Here is an 18,488-nt window from a genome sequence, read left to right as displayed (position 1 = left end):
TATATGAAACTATTAGCTTATACATCGGTGTTTAGCCATAAAAGTACAGCATTGTTCTGTATTTTATGAAGAAGTCATCTCATATTCTTGTATAAACTGTTTTAGCTATTATCTTATTACCAGAAAACCTTGCTCATTTTTCCAAGCCTTGGCAGTAGTTTTTTGTGTAATTATTAGTGCAGTGTCCAACACTTTCGTTTTCTGCTTTGGGGAAAAAATTCCATAATTGATTATTAAATATGTAGGTATCTGATTTTATCTCTCTTCATGATTCACTTTAGACAATCTGTAAAGACCAACCAGAATTTCTGTACTTTAGGACAGTTTTAAATATATAAAGAAATGTTCTTGATGAGCACTTTTACTTACTGCAGTCTTTTTTTCTGGTCCATTTTGTATGGTCTCACCAACTTGTAATGCTATGAAATATAATTGGAATACATGCATGTAATAAGTCACCTGTGTACTTATAATCTCTGCCCATAATTCTGCATTAATAATGGTCTACAGCCAAAATGCTTTTGAAATATATGTAGCCAAACTTTACTAAATTTAGACTGTTAAGAACAAAAATGCAGCTTTAAATTGTTAGGCTTTAGTTTTCAAGATATGTTACTGGGTCAGTATATACGACCTTTGACTTGAGAATTGTGGAGGATAAGTGTGTTTCAAGGCTTTAGGTTTGTCTGTCATGTCTCTTCTTATTGCTTAGGGGAAAAGAGAAGGGTAGAAGGTTTGGTGAGGATGTGAATGGGAGACGGTGCCCTAGGGTTCGGTGTCTAATGAGTGTAGATGGGGATTTGGAGGATGTTAAGATGAGTAGATTGGGTAGGGATCTCAAGGAGCAAGTTGGTTGGCTGGATAAAGGGTTGTAATGTTTAAGAGGGCATCTGGGAGACTTTGGGTAGGTGGAAGGGGTAAGAGGAGAGTTTGGACTGGAAAGTCTCTCCTTTTCTGAGTTTTGTTTCATTACTAGAGCTGTTACAGCCATTCCTTCTGCCACAATTTGATGAGTTGAAAGTGATGACCTTGGAAAGCTGGAGGAGTGAATTCAGTAGCCCAACATCCAAAAATTGAGTGCTTTTAAATAGGCAATATGCAAAAATTGCACTTCTGCAAGAAACGTGCCTGAATGATTTAGAGCCTCAGAAACTTAAGCGCTGCTGGGTGGAGATTTGTTCTCTTCATTGGGTACTGGTAAAAGGAGTGGCTGTCCTGTTCCATAAATCGGTATCTATTGAGGTGCAGAATGTTATTGTGATCCCCTGGGGAGGGTGTTGATCTTGGATGCTGGATGTTACTATATGGGAGACTGCTGGTATTGTGCAAGCTTTATGCACCAACTGTCTACACAGTCTTTTTTTTTTTTTTAATATGATTGGTCTCTAGTTTACAGAATGATGCTATTCGACCTTTGCTTATTGGTGTTGATTAAAATTTGGTTCACGACTCCGCTTTAGATATATCCCATAGCAGTGATCAGTCCGCTGAGGGAAGTAGACACAAAAGGATCCCATTCTTGTGTGATCGCTTGGGAGTTAAGGAAGTTTGAAGGACCCTACACTCTATCGAATTAGACTATACATATGTCTCTTGTGCCCATTCCTCTCTGTCAAGGATAGATGATTTTTTTGGCTGGGCTTCAGTGTTTCTCAGATTTTATAATAGTTAGGATCGGAACTGTAGAGATTGTGGCCCATGCTCCTCCCATGTGGGCGAATGTACTCTGGGAGGGTGGACCAGAATCAAATAGACCTTGGCGATTCCCAGCTTATTTGGCCCAAGACCTCAAATTCCCAAAGAAAAGTGGGATAATTTCATGACAGATAATCAAGAGCATATAGGCACTTCTGATCTATTTTGGGAAACTGCCAAGATGGTAATGAGTGGAAATCATTGTTTAAGTTATTAATGACAGAAAGACATGTACAAGAGGTTGCTTTGATTGGAGAAGCTGCTTTGCAGCGACAGACAGGAGTGAGACGTGGTATCCCCACATATAGAGAAAAATACCTGGTCATACAGGTGGCCTTAAATTCTTAATATATACTCAAAGAAACTTATTTACTAATAGCATAAGTTAAGCCAGTATGGTAACAAGGTTAGGGGGATGATGGCTTCGTAGGTAAAGAATCGGGCTGGATCACTATAAATTCCTATTATGCGGACCAGGGAGGGGTATCTAGCAAACACTTACAAAGAAATAGTTTTCCAGGATTATTACCAGTAGTTATATACTTCAGACCAGCTGAATCTTTCTGGGTATTAGCATTTTTTGGAGGGTATTCACCTCCGACAGATACTGCTTGATAACTTAGAATGGTTGAATGCACCTCCATATCGCCAGGTCATGTCAGCAATTCAACAGGTGGCCCTATGTAAATCACCAGGTTCAGTGCTAAGTACTAAGGGTTGAAAGCCTAGCTGATTCTTTACTCTTTTTATGAAGAACTGTTTTGAAGATGTTTTTTCCCACCTCGCATGAATACCATGCTGATTAGTGATATCAAAAAAGGGAGGAACCTGACTAGCCCTGTAGCTTATCGCCTAATTTCCCTGCTTAATGTAGATGTCAGGTTGTTGATTAAGATTATGGATGACAGATTAGTATTGATTCTGCAAGAGTTGATATCACTTTGTCAAGTAGGATTTGTTAAGAGTCGATAGTAATGTATATGAGGAAAGTACTTATGGCAATGGAATCTTCTTGTAGAGTTCAGCTCCTGTCACCTTTGCTAAGTTTTGATGCATAGAAAGCCTTTGATAGAGGGAATGGGCTTATGGGTTTTCACATTCTGGATAAGGTTGGGATGGTGAGGAATTTTTGGTATATGGTGCTTTTACTGTATACAGACCCTTATGTCATAGTGATTGTTAACGGAAAGCTCTTGGGTGATTTTAGTTTAGCTCAAGGAACTCTCCAGGGCTGCCTGTTCCCTTTGTTATTTTTGTTGTCCTTAGAACCTCTGTTGTGCAGGGCATTGATGGATGATATGAACAAGACTTCCTCATTGGCGACTACCTCTTTAAAAGAACAGCTTTCTTGGATGATCATCTAGCTTGCCTGATGAACCCAGACAATTCTCTTGCTCATTTTCTTGCTACTTTTGGCGAGTATGGTTCCCTATCTGGCTTCATACTTAAACCATGCCTCTTCCAGGGAATTTAAAGGAGAACTGGGGGCCAGGGTTCCTGTTGAGATGGGCAGATGGGGTTTTCTTGTAACTGGGGTTGATAGTGACAGAAGATCCCAAAAAGATGCATGAGGGGAATATTTGTGCACTTAGCTTTTACAAAGCAACCTTTCCAGCGCTGGCACTGTAAGAAAGTTAGGGGTGCAGGGACCTGTCTGCTACAAGACACTTCCAGTTGCCCTCTACCTTACTTTACGATGCTATGTCAGGAAAAGACAACATGTATTCTCCTCAGAAATAGACTTTTATTGATCAGATTTGGCAAGGTATAGCATTTCGGAAATAACAATTCCTATCTCTAACATTCTGGACACTAAGCACCAGTTTTCACTAAAGAAAGTTCTGTATCATGGGTATTTTCACACATGCCAGAAACCTGAGCCTGCTTAATATATTAATATTTATGGCTAACTTACTTTCCTCTGATCCCAGCTTTGGGCTATATCTCTGTTTACCTCTGAAGCAGATGCTGGCTGGAGAATGTGGACAGGGTTCTGGCAGAGCGGGCAGGCGGTCCTGAAAGGAGACTTGCTTCTGAATCTGGTACTTGCCGGGCTATCTGGGCTTGCTCTTGACCTTCATTCACCCTTTTAGACTGTCGCTCTCCACACCTGAGCAGGGTGTCTCCTCTGCTTAGTCACCTGCCCCGGTTTCTTGGGCACACCTAGTCTTCTCCCTCCTCGTTAGCAGGGCTGCTGGCCTGCTTCAAGCTCCCCTTCCTTTTCTTTCAGGGGTCCTTTCTCTGGTTTCAGGGTTTTTCTCAGGATTCTCCCCTGGATCTCACTGTCTAGCCTCCAGGGGTTTCTTTTCTTCTTTCTGGAGTTTTTTCCTCCCTTTCTTCTTTGTTCCCCTGTATTATATTTATCAGCTAATAAATATGCATTAGCTCATGCATAATCACATGGTGGTTGGAGGGTCTTTGCTGCATTGCAGGTCTTTCCCCACCTCCCATTACTTCGTGGGGAGGGTCCTACCATATTGCAGGTCTCTTCCCTCTCCATATTTCTTTGGGGGGAGAACTGCCACGTCTGTGTGCCAAGCTGTGTGTCAGTATTTTTATCCCAGGACAAGCAGGATGATAGTCCTCACATATGGGTGACATCATCAGATGGAGTCCTGATACGGAAAACCTCCGTCAAAAGTTTCTAGAAACGTTTGGCTGGCACACTGAGCCCACTGAGCATGCCCAGCATGCTGTGATATTCTCATCCACAGGGGTCTCCCTTCAGTCTCTTTTTTTCCGCCTTGCTGTAAGCAAAGCAGATTAGGAGCTCTGGGAATTTTTCTCTCAGGGAAGAAAATAGTTTGTCACAAAATAATTGTCATCGGGTCTCTCTTCGACATAGTATCGGTGAATACATTTTTTGAATCATTTTTCGGTTGATTTTGGTCACCCTCACTATCTGTATCCGCCGGTCATCGACCGTTACTCGATCTAACTTTTTATCATGACCTCCGGATTCAAGAAATGTCCGGATTGTAACCGAACTATGCCGATTACCAACCCCCACAATGTTTGTATTTTGTGCCTGGGATCAGGCCACAATGTCCGGGTTTGTTCAACTTGTGCCCAGATGACACCAAAGGGCAGGCGTGCCCGTTTGGACAAGATGGAGGAGTTGTTTAAGAAAACCCCATCGTCATCGTCTACATCGTCTCCAAGAATAACACCTCCCTCTGTCGCAAAACATCAAGGAGAAAGGAGGACCGGTGACCGTCAATCACAGACTCCATCGGCGTCCTCCATAGCGTCTTCCTCTGCATCGAAAGAACATCGAGAAAAGACGCCATAGACATCGTTCCATCGACCCATTGGATGGAAAGACACAGCCATCGACGTCGAAGGACATCAAGCCGATGCCCAAACAAGTCCGGGTACTGGAACCAACACGCCCTACCGTACCCGAGGAACCGAGGCGCTCTCCACCGAGCTCGGTGTTAGAGACTGTGCCACCACACTCAGTCATGGAAGTGCCAGTCTTACCTTTCCCAGTGACAGTGGACCCAGTCCCAGTTTCCAGGGTAGAGGTGACTACCATGGTCCAGCAGGCTATCGTCAAGGCTTTTCGAAACTTCCAGCCTCCTTCCGTTCCGACACCGACCCCGGCATCGACATCTGATCCGTTGATATTTCAGCCTTTGCTGAAAAAAATCGACGCCTCGATCGGTATATTTCCTCAAAGTGCCACTGACGACGCCGGTACCACGATGCAACCATCGACTCCATCGATGCCGACGCATCTACCGGTGACTCCTTCCATTCCGATCCCAGGTTCATCGGAGGAAGATGATAGGGACTCTGATTCCGTCCCAGGGCCATCTGGCCTTCTCCGTCATCGAATACCGGAGAAACTATCAATGCCAGTAAAAGGTCCCTCGATGCCAAAGTGTCCCGGTCCATCGGGTGATACCAGACATCTGTTCCCATCGATGCCATTGAGGCCCATTGATTCTCCATCGATGCCTTCATTACCTCCTATGCTGACAAAGCAGATTCCATCAAAATCTGCTTTTAAAACAAAGCATCATCTACAACCAGATGATCCTGAATCACCTTATCATCCTCAGTATACTCCCTGGAAAGATGTGGATTCTGATACTGAGTCAGAAGAATTAGTCTGAGCCTTCTCCACCAGAAGAGAGAAGAAAGTCCCCTCCTGAAGGCTTGTCCTTTACATACTTCATTAAGGAAATGGCGGTCACAATTCCTTTTGAATTACTGACAGAGGAGGACACAAGACACAAGGCCCTAGAAGTCCTTCAATTCGTGGATGCACCAAAGGGAGGTAATGGTAATACCAATCCATGAAGTGCTGTTAGAACTCCAACAAAGGATGTGGGAACATCCATGTTCAGTACCAGCTGTAAATAGAAGAACAGATGCCACATACCTGGTACATCATGCTCCAGGTTTCAAAAGCCCCACTGCCTCATCACTCGGTAGTCATTGAATCGGCTCAGAAAAAAGCCAGGAAACAGAAGCCACACTCTTCTGTCCCACCAGGAAAAGAACAGAAGTTCTTAGATACCTTAGGCAGAAAGTTTTTTTCAGGGGTCCATGCTGGTATCTCGTATTGCGGCGTACCAGCTTTATATGACACAGTACCAAAGAAACTTTTGTGGAAGCAAATTCAAGGTATTGCCGATCTACCTCAGCAACAACTGGCTTTAAACACACTCATTGCAAAGGGGCTGGAATCTGACAAACATGAGGTACGGGCAGCTTATGATGGTTTTGAAACATCTACTCGCCTATCAGCATTAGCAATTAATACAAGGAGGTGGGCTTGGCTTAAGGCCTCGGACCTCAGAGAAGAAGTCCAGGAAAGATTGGCAGATCTCCCTTGTACTGGAGAGAATCTCTTTGGAGAAAAGATTCAGGCTACCCTGTCTCAGTTAAAGGATAATCATGAGACACTTCGCCAACTCTCCAAACTACTATCGGATCAGCCATCCTCCCTAAGAAAATCAACTAGAAGGGACACTAGAAGACCCTTCTATAGACTTAGAAGATATTACCCACCTGCTTTTTCAGCGCGTTCATACCATCCATCACAAAGCGGACGTGCAGGCCAGCCAAAACAGCAAAAAACCAAACCACCACCACAAGCTGGTCCAGCAGCGGGTTTTTGAAGTCAATCAAGAGAACAAAGGTCTTTCCATCAACCCTATGCCCCACTTACCAGTAGGAGGTCAACTTCATCATTTCAAACACCAGTGGAGTCTTATTACAAAGGACCAGTGGGTATTAGCCATACTAAATCAGGGATACCGTCTAAAGTTCAAAACAATACCCCCACATTCTCCACCCATTCCACTTTGGACAAGCATGGTCATCACACCTCAACTCCAAGTGGAACTCTCTACTTTGCTGACTGCCAGGGCTATCGAACCAGTTCCCCGGTCTCAATAAGGAAAAGGGTTCCAGTCCCACTATTTCCTAATTCTAAAGAAAACAGGTGGCCTTCGCCCTATCTTAGACCTCCGCAATCTCAACAAATTTCTTCACAAAGAAAAACTTCGGATGGTATCCCTGGGAACCATGCTTCCATTGCTTCAATGGGGAGATGGGCTCTGTTCTCTAGATCTTCAAGAGGCTTATGCACACATACCAATTTCCACACAACATCGCAAGTATCTACGATTCGTAGTGGGAAGAAATCATTACCAGTATCGAGTCCTACCATTCGGACTTGACTCTGCTCCTCTAGTATTCACAAAATGTCTAGCAGTGGTTGCTGCACATCTAAGAAAAAACAGCATTCATGGTTTTCCATACCTAGACGATTGGCTAATCAGAAGTCCATCCAGGCAGGGAGCTCTGTCTGCCTTAAAAAGCACAATAATACTATTACACTCCCTGGGATTACTAATCAGCTATCCAAAACCCACATTGACCGTCTCAACTCCTCACATTCATCGGAGCAGACCTCGACACTACAGTGGCGAAAGCTTTTCTTCCAAATGACCATGCCAACAATCTAGCACGTTTGGCAAACCTTATAACCCAATACCAGTTCGCATCTGCCTATCAACTACTGGTGCTACTAGGACACATGGCATCGACAGTACATGTTACCCATATGGCAAAGTTAGCCATGAGAAGAACTATAAATGGACTTTGAAATCTCAATGGCCACAAGCTTTCTAACCACTGTCGTACACAGTTCAAATCACCGACCAGTTACGCCTATCACTGGTGGACAAATCAAAAACATTGAAAGCTGGTCTCCCATTCCAACAGTCAAATCCGCAAGTCATCCTAACCACAGATGCCTCCAACTTGGGATGGGAAGCTCACGTCAACCTTCAAACACAAGGGATGTGGACTACGCTCGAAATGAAGTGTCAGATAAACTTCTTAGAACTTCGAGCGATGCGATGTGCCCTTTATGCCTTCAAAGACTGCCTCTCAAACAAGACTGTGCTAATACAAACGAACAACACAGTAGCAATGTGGTACATAAACAGGGAGGCACAGGCTCTTATCTGCTATGCCAGGAAGCGGTGCAGATTTAGGCTTGGGCTCTAGAGCACTCCATTCATCTCCGAGCAACTTACCTGGCGGGCATACAAAACATCCTAGCGGACGATCTCAGTCTACATTTCCATCCCCATGAATGGTCTCTGGATCCACATTTAGCGAGCAAAATCTTTCAACGCTGGGGTCGCCCAACCATAGACCTCTTTGTGTCCAAACTGAACCACAAAGTGGAAAGATTCTGCTCCCTCCACAACTGTCGACAAGCATTCCCCAGGGACGCCTTTGCTCGCCCCTGGAACACAGGACTTCTATATGCGTATCTTCCAATCCCGCTCATAGCCAAAACTCTCGTGAAGCTACAACAGGACAGAGGAACGATGATCCTCATAGCCCCGTATTGGCCTCGACAAGTATGGTTTTCCATTCTCCTCGACCTCTAGATCAGAGAGCCAATTCGCCTGGACACAGCGCCCACTCTCGTAACTCAGAATCAGGGCAAGTTGCATCATCCCAACCTGACAACTCTTGCCCTGACAGCTTGGATGTTGAAAGCTTAATTCTGCAACCACTTAATCTTTCAACGCAAGTCTCTAAAGTTCTCATAGCTTCACGAAAGCCTTCCACACGTGAATTTTACCATTTTAAGTGGACTAGATTTACCAAATGGTGCACACAGGTTTTGACCCTTTCTCTTGCCCCACTCCTTTATTAGACTACCTATGCCACCTTTCCGATTCTGGTCTCCAGACATCCTCGGTAAGGGTACACCTAAGTGCCATAGCGTCATATCACAAGGGCATAGGGTATGCGCCAATAACAGCGCAACCCCTAGTAAGTCTGTTTATGAGAGGCTTACTACACCTTAAGCCTCCCATTCGACCACCGGTCACTGAATGGGACCTCAATATAGTACTAACGAGACTCATGTGGTCACAGTTCGAGCCTCTACATTCCTGTGATGAAAAATTTCTTTCATGGAAAGTATTTTTCTTAGTAGCCATTACATCGGCTAGGAGGGTCAGTGAGTTACAAGCTCTCGTCACATACTCAACCCTACACAAGGTTCCTGCATGACATGGTAGTCCTTCGCACTCACCCCAAATTCCTACCAAAAGTGGTAACAGATTTTCACATCAATCAGTCAATAGTCTTGCCTACTTTCTTTCCAAGACCTCACTCTCACCAGGGAGAGAGAGTCTTACACACATTAGACTGTAAACATGCGCTAGCTTTTTACCTGAACCGCACGGCGGTCCATAGGAAATCCACCCAACTTTGTTTCTTTTGACAAAAATAAACCAGGAGTTGCGGTAGGGATACAGACTCTCCCCAACTGGCTAGCAGACTGTATTGAATTCTGTTATGAAAAAGCAAACATTCCTCTCCAGGGGCAAGTAAAAGCACAAGTCAGTCAGAGCTATGTCTACATCAGTAGCACACTATCATTCAGTGCCCATTCTTGACATATGTAAATCTGCTGTATAAATCACAACACAGAAGTCAAACCTCCTCTCCCAATATGTAAATAATATAATGTGGAGATGGATATTATATTCCCAAAAATATTAAAATAATTAGTCAATATATGTAAATAAGAAGAAAGGTATCATAAAAGTAAAGTGCCTACTAGTGTCAATCCACCGTCTCCCGCCCACATAGGGCCACAAACGGTATCAGCTCTTATGGCACCATTAGTTGTAATCACGTACCCACTCTCTTATACATATATGCATTTTTTTTATTTTTAATCTTTTATATTGTTATTTATGAAATCTCTAAAATTACTCAAATATATAGATATTTTTCTTCCACAAGATATTTAGCTCAATCACTGGCATATCGGTATCATATTTTCCGCTACTGTATCATAAATCTTAAGTTGTCCCCAACACGGACCATGTTTCAGCTAAAAATAGCCTTCATCAGGGGATTTTCTTTCATCCAAATATTACAGCCTCGCCGCGATCTCTTCCTATCTCCTTATCCTAAAGCAACGATTTACATAATTCATAACAAATTTAAAATCACCACCACATAATAGTGCCGCAATCAAACATTCACACACAAGAGAAAATATATCACCGAAACTAAATAACTATATAGCAAACTGGCAGCCCAATAATCATAAACACAAACAGTTTCTTACCTTATACGGAGCACAAAAAACTCTCAAGACAGGGCATACTTTCCAATGCTGGTTTGTCAATGGCGCCAAAACGCTCAATATTGCCCAGCCTTTCTTTTCCGATTTAAAACCCAATCTAACAGGAAATTGTACGTCATTACTCATCACACCCCTCCCCCGAATGCATCACACCCCCCCATCCCTTTTGCCTACCTTCATAGCAATTCTGAAACCTTTATTCATATATTATTTGTTAAGCTATTTATATCGCCTCTTTCTTATCAAATGTTTAAACCCTATTGTTACTTAATGCATAACTGAATAGCAAAATTGTAGGTATATTCAGCAATTTTGTAGGTATTAAGGAACATGAATAATATATTCCCATATATTGTTCATGTTATATTAATTTCCTTCCCCTCCCTCCTTACAAATGATGTAAATACTATTAATGTTAATATAATTTCTCTCCTCATTATCACTCTGTCTTGTTACCATATTATAATGTAAAATAGGGCGGACCTCACCCTTTTCTCTGTTACCTGTAAACCGATGTGATATCTCGATCGAATGTCTGTATATAAAAGAAAATAAATAAATAAAAATAAATAAATAAAATAAATGTCGGTCCCACAGCATATTTAACCAATCAAAAAGATTGATCTAAAAATGGCGCCAAAGCACTCAATATTGCCCAACCTTTCTTTTCAATGTAAAGCTGTAACATGGAGTTCCCTTCACATCTTTGCAGCTCATTGTTTGGATGAAGAAGGACGACAAGATTCAGCCTTTGGACAATCTGTCTTAAAGAACTTATTTCCAGTATAGTCCCAACTCCTTCTACATCCAACCTGCTGTGATTTCAGGCTGCCTCATTTTTTCCAACAGTACACCAGTTGTTGTGCTTGTTGCACAAGTTGTATGCTGTTGGTATAATGTAAGAATGACTCAGCCTGTAGCTTGCTAATCACCCATATGTGAGGACTATCATCCTGCTTGTCCTGGGATAAAGCAAAATTGCTTACCTTGTAATAGGTGTTATCCCAGGATAGCAGTATGTAGTCCTCACAGATCCCACCCACCACCCCACGGTGTTGGGTCCGATACGTTTTATTATTTTCTTTTTTTGCTCACGCATAATGCTACAAACGAGACTTAAGGGAGACCCCTGTGGCTGAGAATATCATGGCATGCTGGGCATGCTCAGTGTGCCAGCCAAAGGTTTCTAGAAACTTTTGACAGAAGTTTTCCGTATCAGGGCTCCATCTGATGTCACCCATATGTGAGGCCTACATCCTGCTGTCCTGAGATTACACCCAGGAGAGGGCATTCCAAGGTACAGTAGGTACTTTGCCTTATTGCCAGAAATCTATCCAGGAGATGGGGGATTATTTTCATGGTTTCTGGCAATGCCCAAAGATTCAGTAGTTTTGTACTTAGGTACAGGCTTTTGTTGAAGCTATTTTTAATACAAGATTGCCTGCATACCTCAAGATATGGCTTTTTGGTGTTTATGATGATGCCTCTATTACCTTGGGGCCTGATGGAAAATTATTTTTGGATAAAGCTGCAATTGTTGCAAAAAAAAAAAAAAAAAAAAATTGTCAACATGGGTAGCGGTAACTGGACCTAATGGAAAGTGAGGATGGTTAAACTCCTTACTTTCTAATATTTAACTGCAAAACTGATATCAGAATCACTCTTAGAAACTATGTTATAGATATGGCATGAATATTTGAATGTTCTCTCCTACGATGAAAAATACCATCTTTAATCTGTGATATTCTCTAAGCTTTGAGAAATAATATTGTAAATTTGTATAAAGACAGCAACTCCACAGGACTTGGTTTAGAGGTATTCTAGGAAGTTTCAAAAGATGCATGATGTGATTGACGTATCTAAGCAGATTAGCTTCAATATATAGATTTGAGTTGGATGGGTTGGTAATGCACTTTCTGTCTCTTGCATAGTTTATAGTTTCATTCTGGTGGTTTGAGATTTCCTGTGAGGGGAAAGGGAAGGGAGAGGATCATGTAGCTATCCATGTATTTACAATATTGCTTGTTTTGATTTTTATGCTGTTGTAGATGGAGTGCTGTGAACACTTTTAGTTTGGATTGTAGCTCTGTGTGATAAAATCAATAAAATGGCTATATAAAAAAAGTAATGGAATGCTCTTGATAATATTTCCCTTCAGATTTCTTCTGACAATCTGTAATACAGAAAGAGCTCTATAGCATCTCTTTAAAACTGGATATTTATACATTCTCAAAAGTCCTAGTAAAATCTGTCAACAAATACTCAAGAAAAAGATTGTGTGGCTCAAATAAGATAAAACACTGTTCAATACATGTTTCCAATTTTATTTAATTACAGGCAACAGGAGAGACCTTTAAAAAAAAAAAAAAAAAAAATGCAATGCACGTATAATCAAGGAAGCCCAACACGGCTTTGTTTCGCACCCAAGATGAGTCAGGGTAGACACTCGTTGTCTGCAAAATAGAAAGTATAGAACAGTGGGTAACATGACAGCATACTAATCAATTAAAAAATGTAATGCAGGAAGAGGAACATACAAAGTACAGGGAGTCAAACACTTTCCTAGGCATACTGATCACAGAATACAGAAAAAGAGAAAAATGGGGTTTGGGGGAAGGGGGGGGGGGTGGAGGGGATGGGATGTGGGATGAATTGTATGTGCTAGCAATAAGGATTAAAAAGCATTTAAAGTAAATATGTACTTTTATATTTAAACTGAGAAAAACAAGCAGGGAGGAACCTAACATGGGACAGGTAAACCCACCTTAATCTCATATAGGGAGAGGGGGAGGGGAGAAACCCTCGGCCAAATGCAAAGATACTGAAAAGAAACACAAACCAAATCAAGAATTAAAATCAAGCTAAAATTGCTTTGTAGAGAATAAAAATATAAGGAGTATAACATACATATTGACTGAACAGTCAGACAAGGACCGACGTGTCTTTCAAGATGGAGAGCTGAAAAATCGTTTGCATGTTTCTTGAAAATCAAGACACATGCAAATATCAAGGATGTGAGTTTAGGAAAATATCGGACCGCGGCTTGACTAATATATTAGAGAAAAAGAGACTGGCTGTTTTAGTGTGTTCAGTCTTTCGCTAAGGAGTACAACCACTGAGTATAGAAAACCACTTAGGCGCCCAGAAAAGCGAGCCACCCAGAACGCTGGAATGCAAACTGTAAAGAGGGAATATCCATCCCCGATAATGTGTATAGTAAACAGAAGCACCTTCAAAGCGTACCCATAAACAAGCGTACAAGATTAACGGGGTTTTACCTATCTCATGTTTAGGCTCCTCCCTGCTTGGTTTTTCAGTTTAAATATAAAAGTACGTTTACTTAAATGTTTTTTAATTCTTATTGCCAGCACATACAATCCATCCTACATCCCTCCCCACCCACTCCACCCTAACACTTCCTTACCCCTCTTTCTCCACACCCCCCCCTTGTTTTCTTGTTTTCTTCTTTTTCTGTATTCTGTGATCAGTATGCCTTGGCAAATGTTTGACTCCCTGTACTTGGTTTGTTCCTCTTGCTGTATTACGTTTTTGAATTAGTGTGCTGCTGTGTAGTTCACAGTTCAGTACTTTCTATTTTGCAGACAATGAATGTCTACTGGTCCCCCTGACGCAGCTTGGGTGTGAAACACGGCCATGTCGGGGTTCCTTGATTAATAAGTGTACTGTATTTTTGAAAATGTTTCTCTTGTTGCTTGTAATTAAATTAAATTGGGGACTCGTGTATGGAACAGTGTTTCATCATCTTAGTCTTCTGAAAAAAAAAAAAAAGGACCTAAATTAAAATATGACCCAAAATAAACATTTTAAAAACTTTTTGACATAAGTAGCATTTTGCTGAGTTTTGTTTGCCCTTTTTCTCTTCAGTTTTCTCTCCAGTCAGTGTAAATATTTTTCACTTTATCTTCCCCCTTCACTCTTTTTACCCACCTCACCATAAAACTGTCGTTCTCCATTCCCGCCACCTTTCCTGTGTAAACCTCACTTCTCCGCTGTCTCCTCAAATCTCTTGATAGCTTTCACTCATATCCTCTTCCCTCTCCTCTCCCTATTTTTCCCATTTTCAACTTTCTCCTTCTCCATTCCCCATGCAGCCCTTCTACTTGCCAAGCCCAGTCTAGGCCAAAGATGTGGCCACTCCAGTCTTCTCTGCTGTTGGCCACCTTGCCAGTTTAATGTGACTCTACATTTCCCCCACTCAGCCCTCATTCCCTCTGACCTTTTGAAGGAGCTGGACATTACATTCTGAGGGGCAAGTGCAATTTCATAGTCCCATATTTTGTTGAACTTCATGATCATAGTCTCATTCGGACATTAACAATGTGCTTTCAGAATATCAATTTTATTTTTCCCATCAAATCCTTTGTTGTGCTTTGCCTTGAGCTGCCTATGGCTAATTCAGATCTTCTTGGGATGTGTTTTATATGTGTAATGTTACATTTAATTTGTATTTATGTATTTTACAGCCATCATTTGGATATCATATAACTTCTCCTGAGAAACAGGAGCCCATAACTTTGTTGAGATCTTCAGATACATCAAGAACCTATTCGGGCCATGATACCATACGGTTTGATGATACATTATTTCCAGGTATAACTTGATTAGTATGGTTGCAAAATAAAATTTTATAAAATGATGCTTATGTATAATAGTACTTTTCTTTTTTTCAGAGGATTTAGGCTTGCTTAATGATCAACCAAAAACTGGATCGGTTACATTTGATATTAAACAAATGGATAGTCCTTCAAAAATAGAAAAAAATGTCAACACAAGAGAAATAGACCCTTTAAAAAAGAAAAAGGTATGTTTTTCCTCATAAAAATGTAATGATTTTGTCAGGATGAACATGATGGAAATCTTTTATCTTTTCACAAATCGCGTGTTCTGCAGTCCATGGCGTGCTACTCATATTCAGAAGGCTTGAGGGTTACCTGCATTGGAGCAGCAGTTACAACTTACTTGGCAGACTGGATGGACCATTTTGGTCTTTATCTACCATCATTTATTATGTGGCAATTCCTCTCCCTCCTATGCTCTCAGGAGTTGATTCATCCAAATTAATTTTGACTTTTGGAAGGTGAACTGTCAGAGGTATTTGATTTTTGTTGAAAAGCAGCTGTTGTAAAAATAAACTTTCAGGAGATATAGAATATGGTTCAAACAGTTCTGCAGTGATGGAAAAAAAAAGGTTTCTCATGCAAAAAATGGAGCCAACATAGACACTCCAAGAATTCTCTCCATTCAGAAAACAATTTCATCTATGTCTGACTTTTGTTCACTTCCTGCAATCCCAATATTCAAATATGTATTTCTACCTCAGGCTGATGTACATGCAAGACAAAATGTTTGTGGTTGCATAGCTCCTGTTCTCCATCAAAAAGCAGGGCTGAGTTAGCCATGACACGTGGGGTAACGCCATCTGACACTAAATAGACTCCTATCTGTAGCTCAGTAAAACTTTGACTATTAAAAATGCGTGGGAATTCCCGCATGTATGCTGCCTTCTGAACTCCCTTTTTTTTTTTTGTTTAAAGCTTCTGCACCTTCTTTGTCTTTTTTTTTCAGTTTGTGGAGTCTTTACTTCTACTAACTCATTAGTTGACGTGTTGCCTCAGCAGCCCCTTGAGTTTTTAATGCTATCTGCCATGCCCAGGATTTCACAGTATGCTCAACTCCAAGAAGGCCTCTTCCAGTGGCTTCAAGTACTGTCTGTGGCTGCAAAATGTCCATCACAGATAGCAACAATATCTGCTACAGATTCCTCTGTCCCAACCATGATTCCGCCAGCTGTTATATCTGTGTCGTTTGTCTCTAGGATCCTAAATGAACAGAGCTTGGAAGATAAAATGTCACAGGTCAGTGAAAAGTCAGAGCTGTTGCTCCTCCTGGAGCAGGGCCTCTGTGGGCGGCTTCTGCGCTGAATCGAGCAGGAGCTCCTAAGGCATTGTCACATTTGTTGCACTCAATACAGGAGAAAGTGTTGGGTAGACCAAGAGAGTATGCCTTACAGTTAATTTTCTCCATGTTTTTACCACTGCCTACATCTCATCTCCTTGGTCTAGACACCAGGCCACATGTAGTTGCTAACTTTCCATCATCCCATAGGCTTCACCAGGAAATTCAGGAATCAAATATGCTCCATTGCGTCTCTGGTCTCTACACAACAAACAGTTATTTATTTATTTATTTTTAATTTTTATATACCGATGTTCCTGTATACCAGTGGTTCTCAACCCTGTCCTGGGGACCCCCCCAGCCAATCGGGTTTTCATGATATCCACAATGAATATTCATGAGAGAAAATTTGCATGGTGTGGAGGCAGTGTATGCAAATTTTCTCTCATGCATATTCATTGTTGAGGAGAGGGCCCCTTGTGTGGTGCGATGAGGGTGTCGATTTTTTTCTCAAAGTAGACTGCCAGTTCGTTGGCTTTGTTAGAAGCTTGTGCGTCTGGTATAAGGGGTGTAATTGGTTTTGTAAGGGCTGAAACATAGGAATACAAAGCTCTAGAGTCGAAGTTAAAGTGATGGATTTTTTTAGAGAAGAATTCTTTCTTGGTTCTATTGATGCTGTTTCTGTATGAATTTAGGAAGGATTTATAGGACAGAAGGGTTGCTGTGGAAGGGTTTTTACGCCACCTGTGTTCCTTACATCTGAGCTCTTGCTTGAGCGACTTCAACTCGGGGGTAAACTAGGGTTTCCTGTTGTCTTTGTCTGGGTGGAGAGTTTTCGTGGTCATGGGGCATAATTGATCTGCCACCCTGTTGGTAATGTTACTCCACGAAGTCGTGGCAGAGTTAATGTCCGAGAGATCTAGTTGCAATAATTCTTTGGAAAGATGTGAGCTGAGAAGTTCTCTGGTGCAGGGTTTTCTAATGGAGACTGAGGTCACGTGTGTAGCTAGAGGAGGGTGTTCCCTGATCTCTAGTGCCGTGGAGATGATTTGGTGGTCTGTCCAAGGGACGGGTAAGCATGTTGGGTTGGTAATGGGCGATATTCCTTCATTTATGAAAATGAGGTCTGTGTGACCTGCCTTGTGGGTGGGATAGTTGACAATTTGTCTGAAACCCATGTGGCCAAGTGAGGAGAGTAGGGTTTCGCAGTTGGAGGAGCGAGGTTGGACGTCCACGTGAAGGTTGAAGTCTCCCATAAGTATCGCTGGTTTTCCGGTATTAAGATGTTTGGCGCCGAGTTCGATGATGGGGGAAGGGTCTGCCTCGAGTATTCCGGGGGGGGGGGGGGGGGGGGGCGTAAATTAATCCTATTTGGAGGTATTTCGATTTGAAGAGGGCAAATTCCAGATTGGATGATGTAGTGTAGAGGCCTGTAGGGTCATGGCTAAACCTTTTTTGACTGCTAGGAGCAGCCCTCCGCCTCTTTTTTTGATCCTTGGTATAGATAGGAGGTCGTAAGCCTGGGTGGGGAGCTGATTTAGAAGAACTGTGTCTGTGGTTTTTAACCAGGTTTCTGTGATAGCACAGATGTCCGGTTTAGTTTCGGTGAGGAGGTCGTTGAGGATGTGCGATTTTTTGGAGATGGATTGCGCATTCAGTTAACTCGGGGGGGGGGGGGGGGACCCTTCCTGGAGAATGTCGAACTTGTTCCCATAAGGGGGAATCCCCTTCACCTCCATGCCTCTGAAACTTGGCTTGAGAGGTCCCCAGGTCAGGGTTGGGAACCAGTGGTCTACGGGGATCCCCTTACCCCCCTGTTAGAGTACTCATCTCTGCCGGAAGACAACTTGTAATCCCTATTCCTGGATAAATTGTGTAAAGCAATCAGAGTCTAAATCCATAGAGACAAAGGTCTTCGGGATACTTAGGATTCTGGAAACATCTGCTGACTTGCCAATCCATTTCATCCTGTGGGAATTGCAGATGAGAATGTGGGATAATCTGGACCCCACTACCCAGTAGTCAGGAACCTGGGCCTTAAATACAGGGATAACTATTGTTAAGAATGTTAGACCTTCATACTAGGCATCATCAAGGTAATGTATTCAAACATTTACATGTTTTTCTGCCTTATATATAATCATTGGTCTCTCAAAAAAAAGTCCCAGTGTTCATTAACATACACATTGTCCAACAAATTTATATATTTTTTTGTTTACAAATAAAATCT

General features: G+C 42.0%; 1 protein-coding gene across 3 annotated transcripts in view; it reads left to right on the top strand.

The window, feature by feature from the left end:
- The window catches only part of CEP192 (centrosomal protein 192), a 1,292,743-nt gene that overhangs the window by 432,464 nt on the left and 841,791 nt on the right, over window positions 1–18,488 (top strand). For all 3 annotated transcript variants that reach the window (XM_029590939.1, XM_029590938.1, XM_029590940.1), the window contains 2 exons: window positions 14,827–14,953; window positions 15,034–15,164. In XM_029590939.1, the coding sequence (XP_029446799.1) occupies window positions 14,827–14,953; window positions 15,034–15,164 (258 nt within the window). The remainder of the gene's footprint in view (window positions 1–14,826; window positions 14,954–15,033; window positions 15,165–18,488) is intronic.

This window comes from Rhinatrema bivittatum, chromosome 2 (assembly GCF_901001135.1).
Source record: "Rhinatrema bivittatum chromosome 2, aRhiBiv1.1, whole genome shotgun sequence".
In the NCBI taxonomy this organism is placed as follows: domain Eukaryota; kingdom Metazoa; phylum Chordata; class Amphibia; order Gymnophiona; family Rhinatrematidae; genus Rhinatrema; species Rhinatrema bivittatum.
Note: the sequence above shows the minus strand (reverse complement) of the source record. Positions and strands in the feature narration are given on the sequence as shown.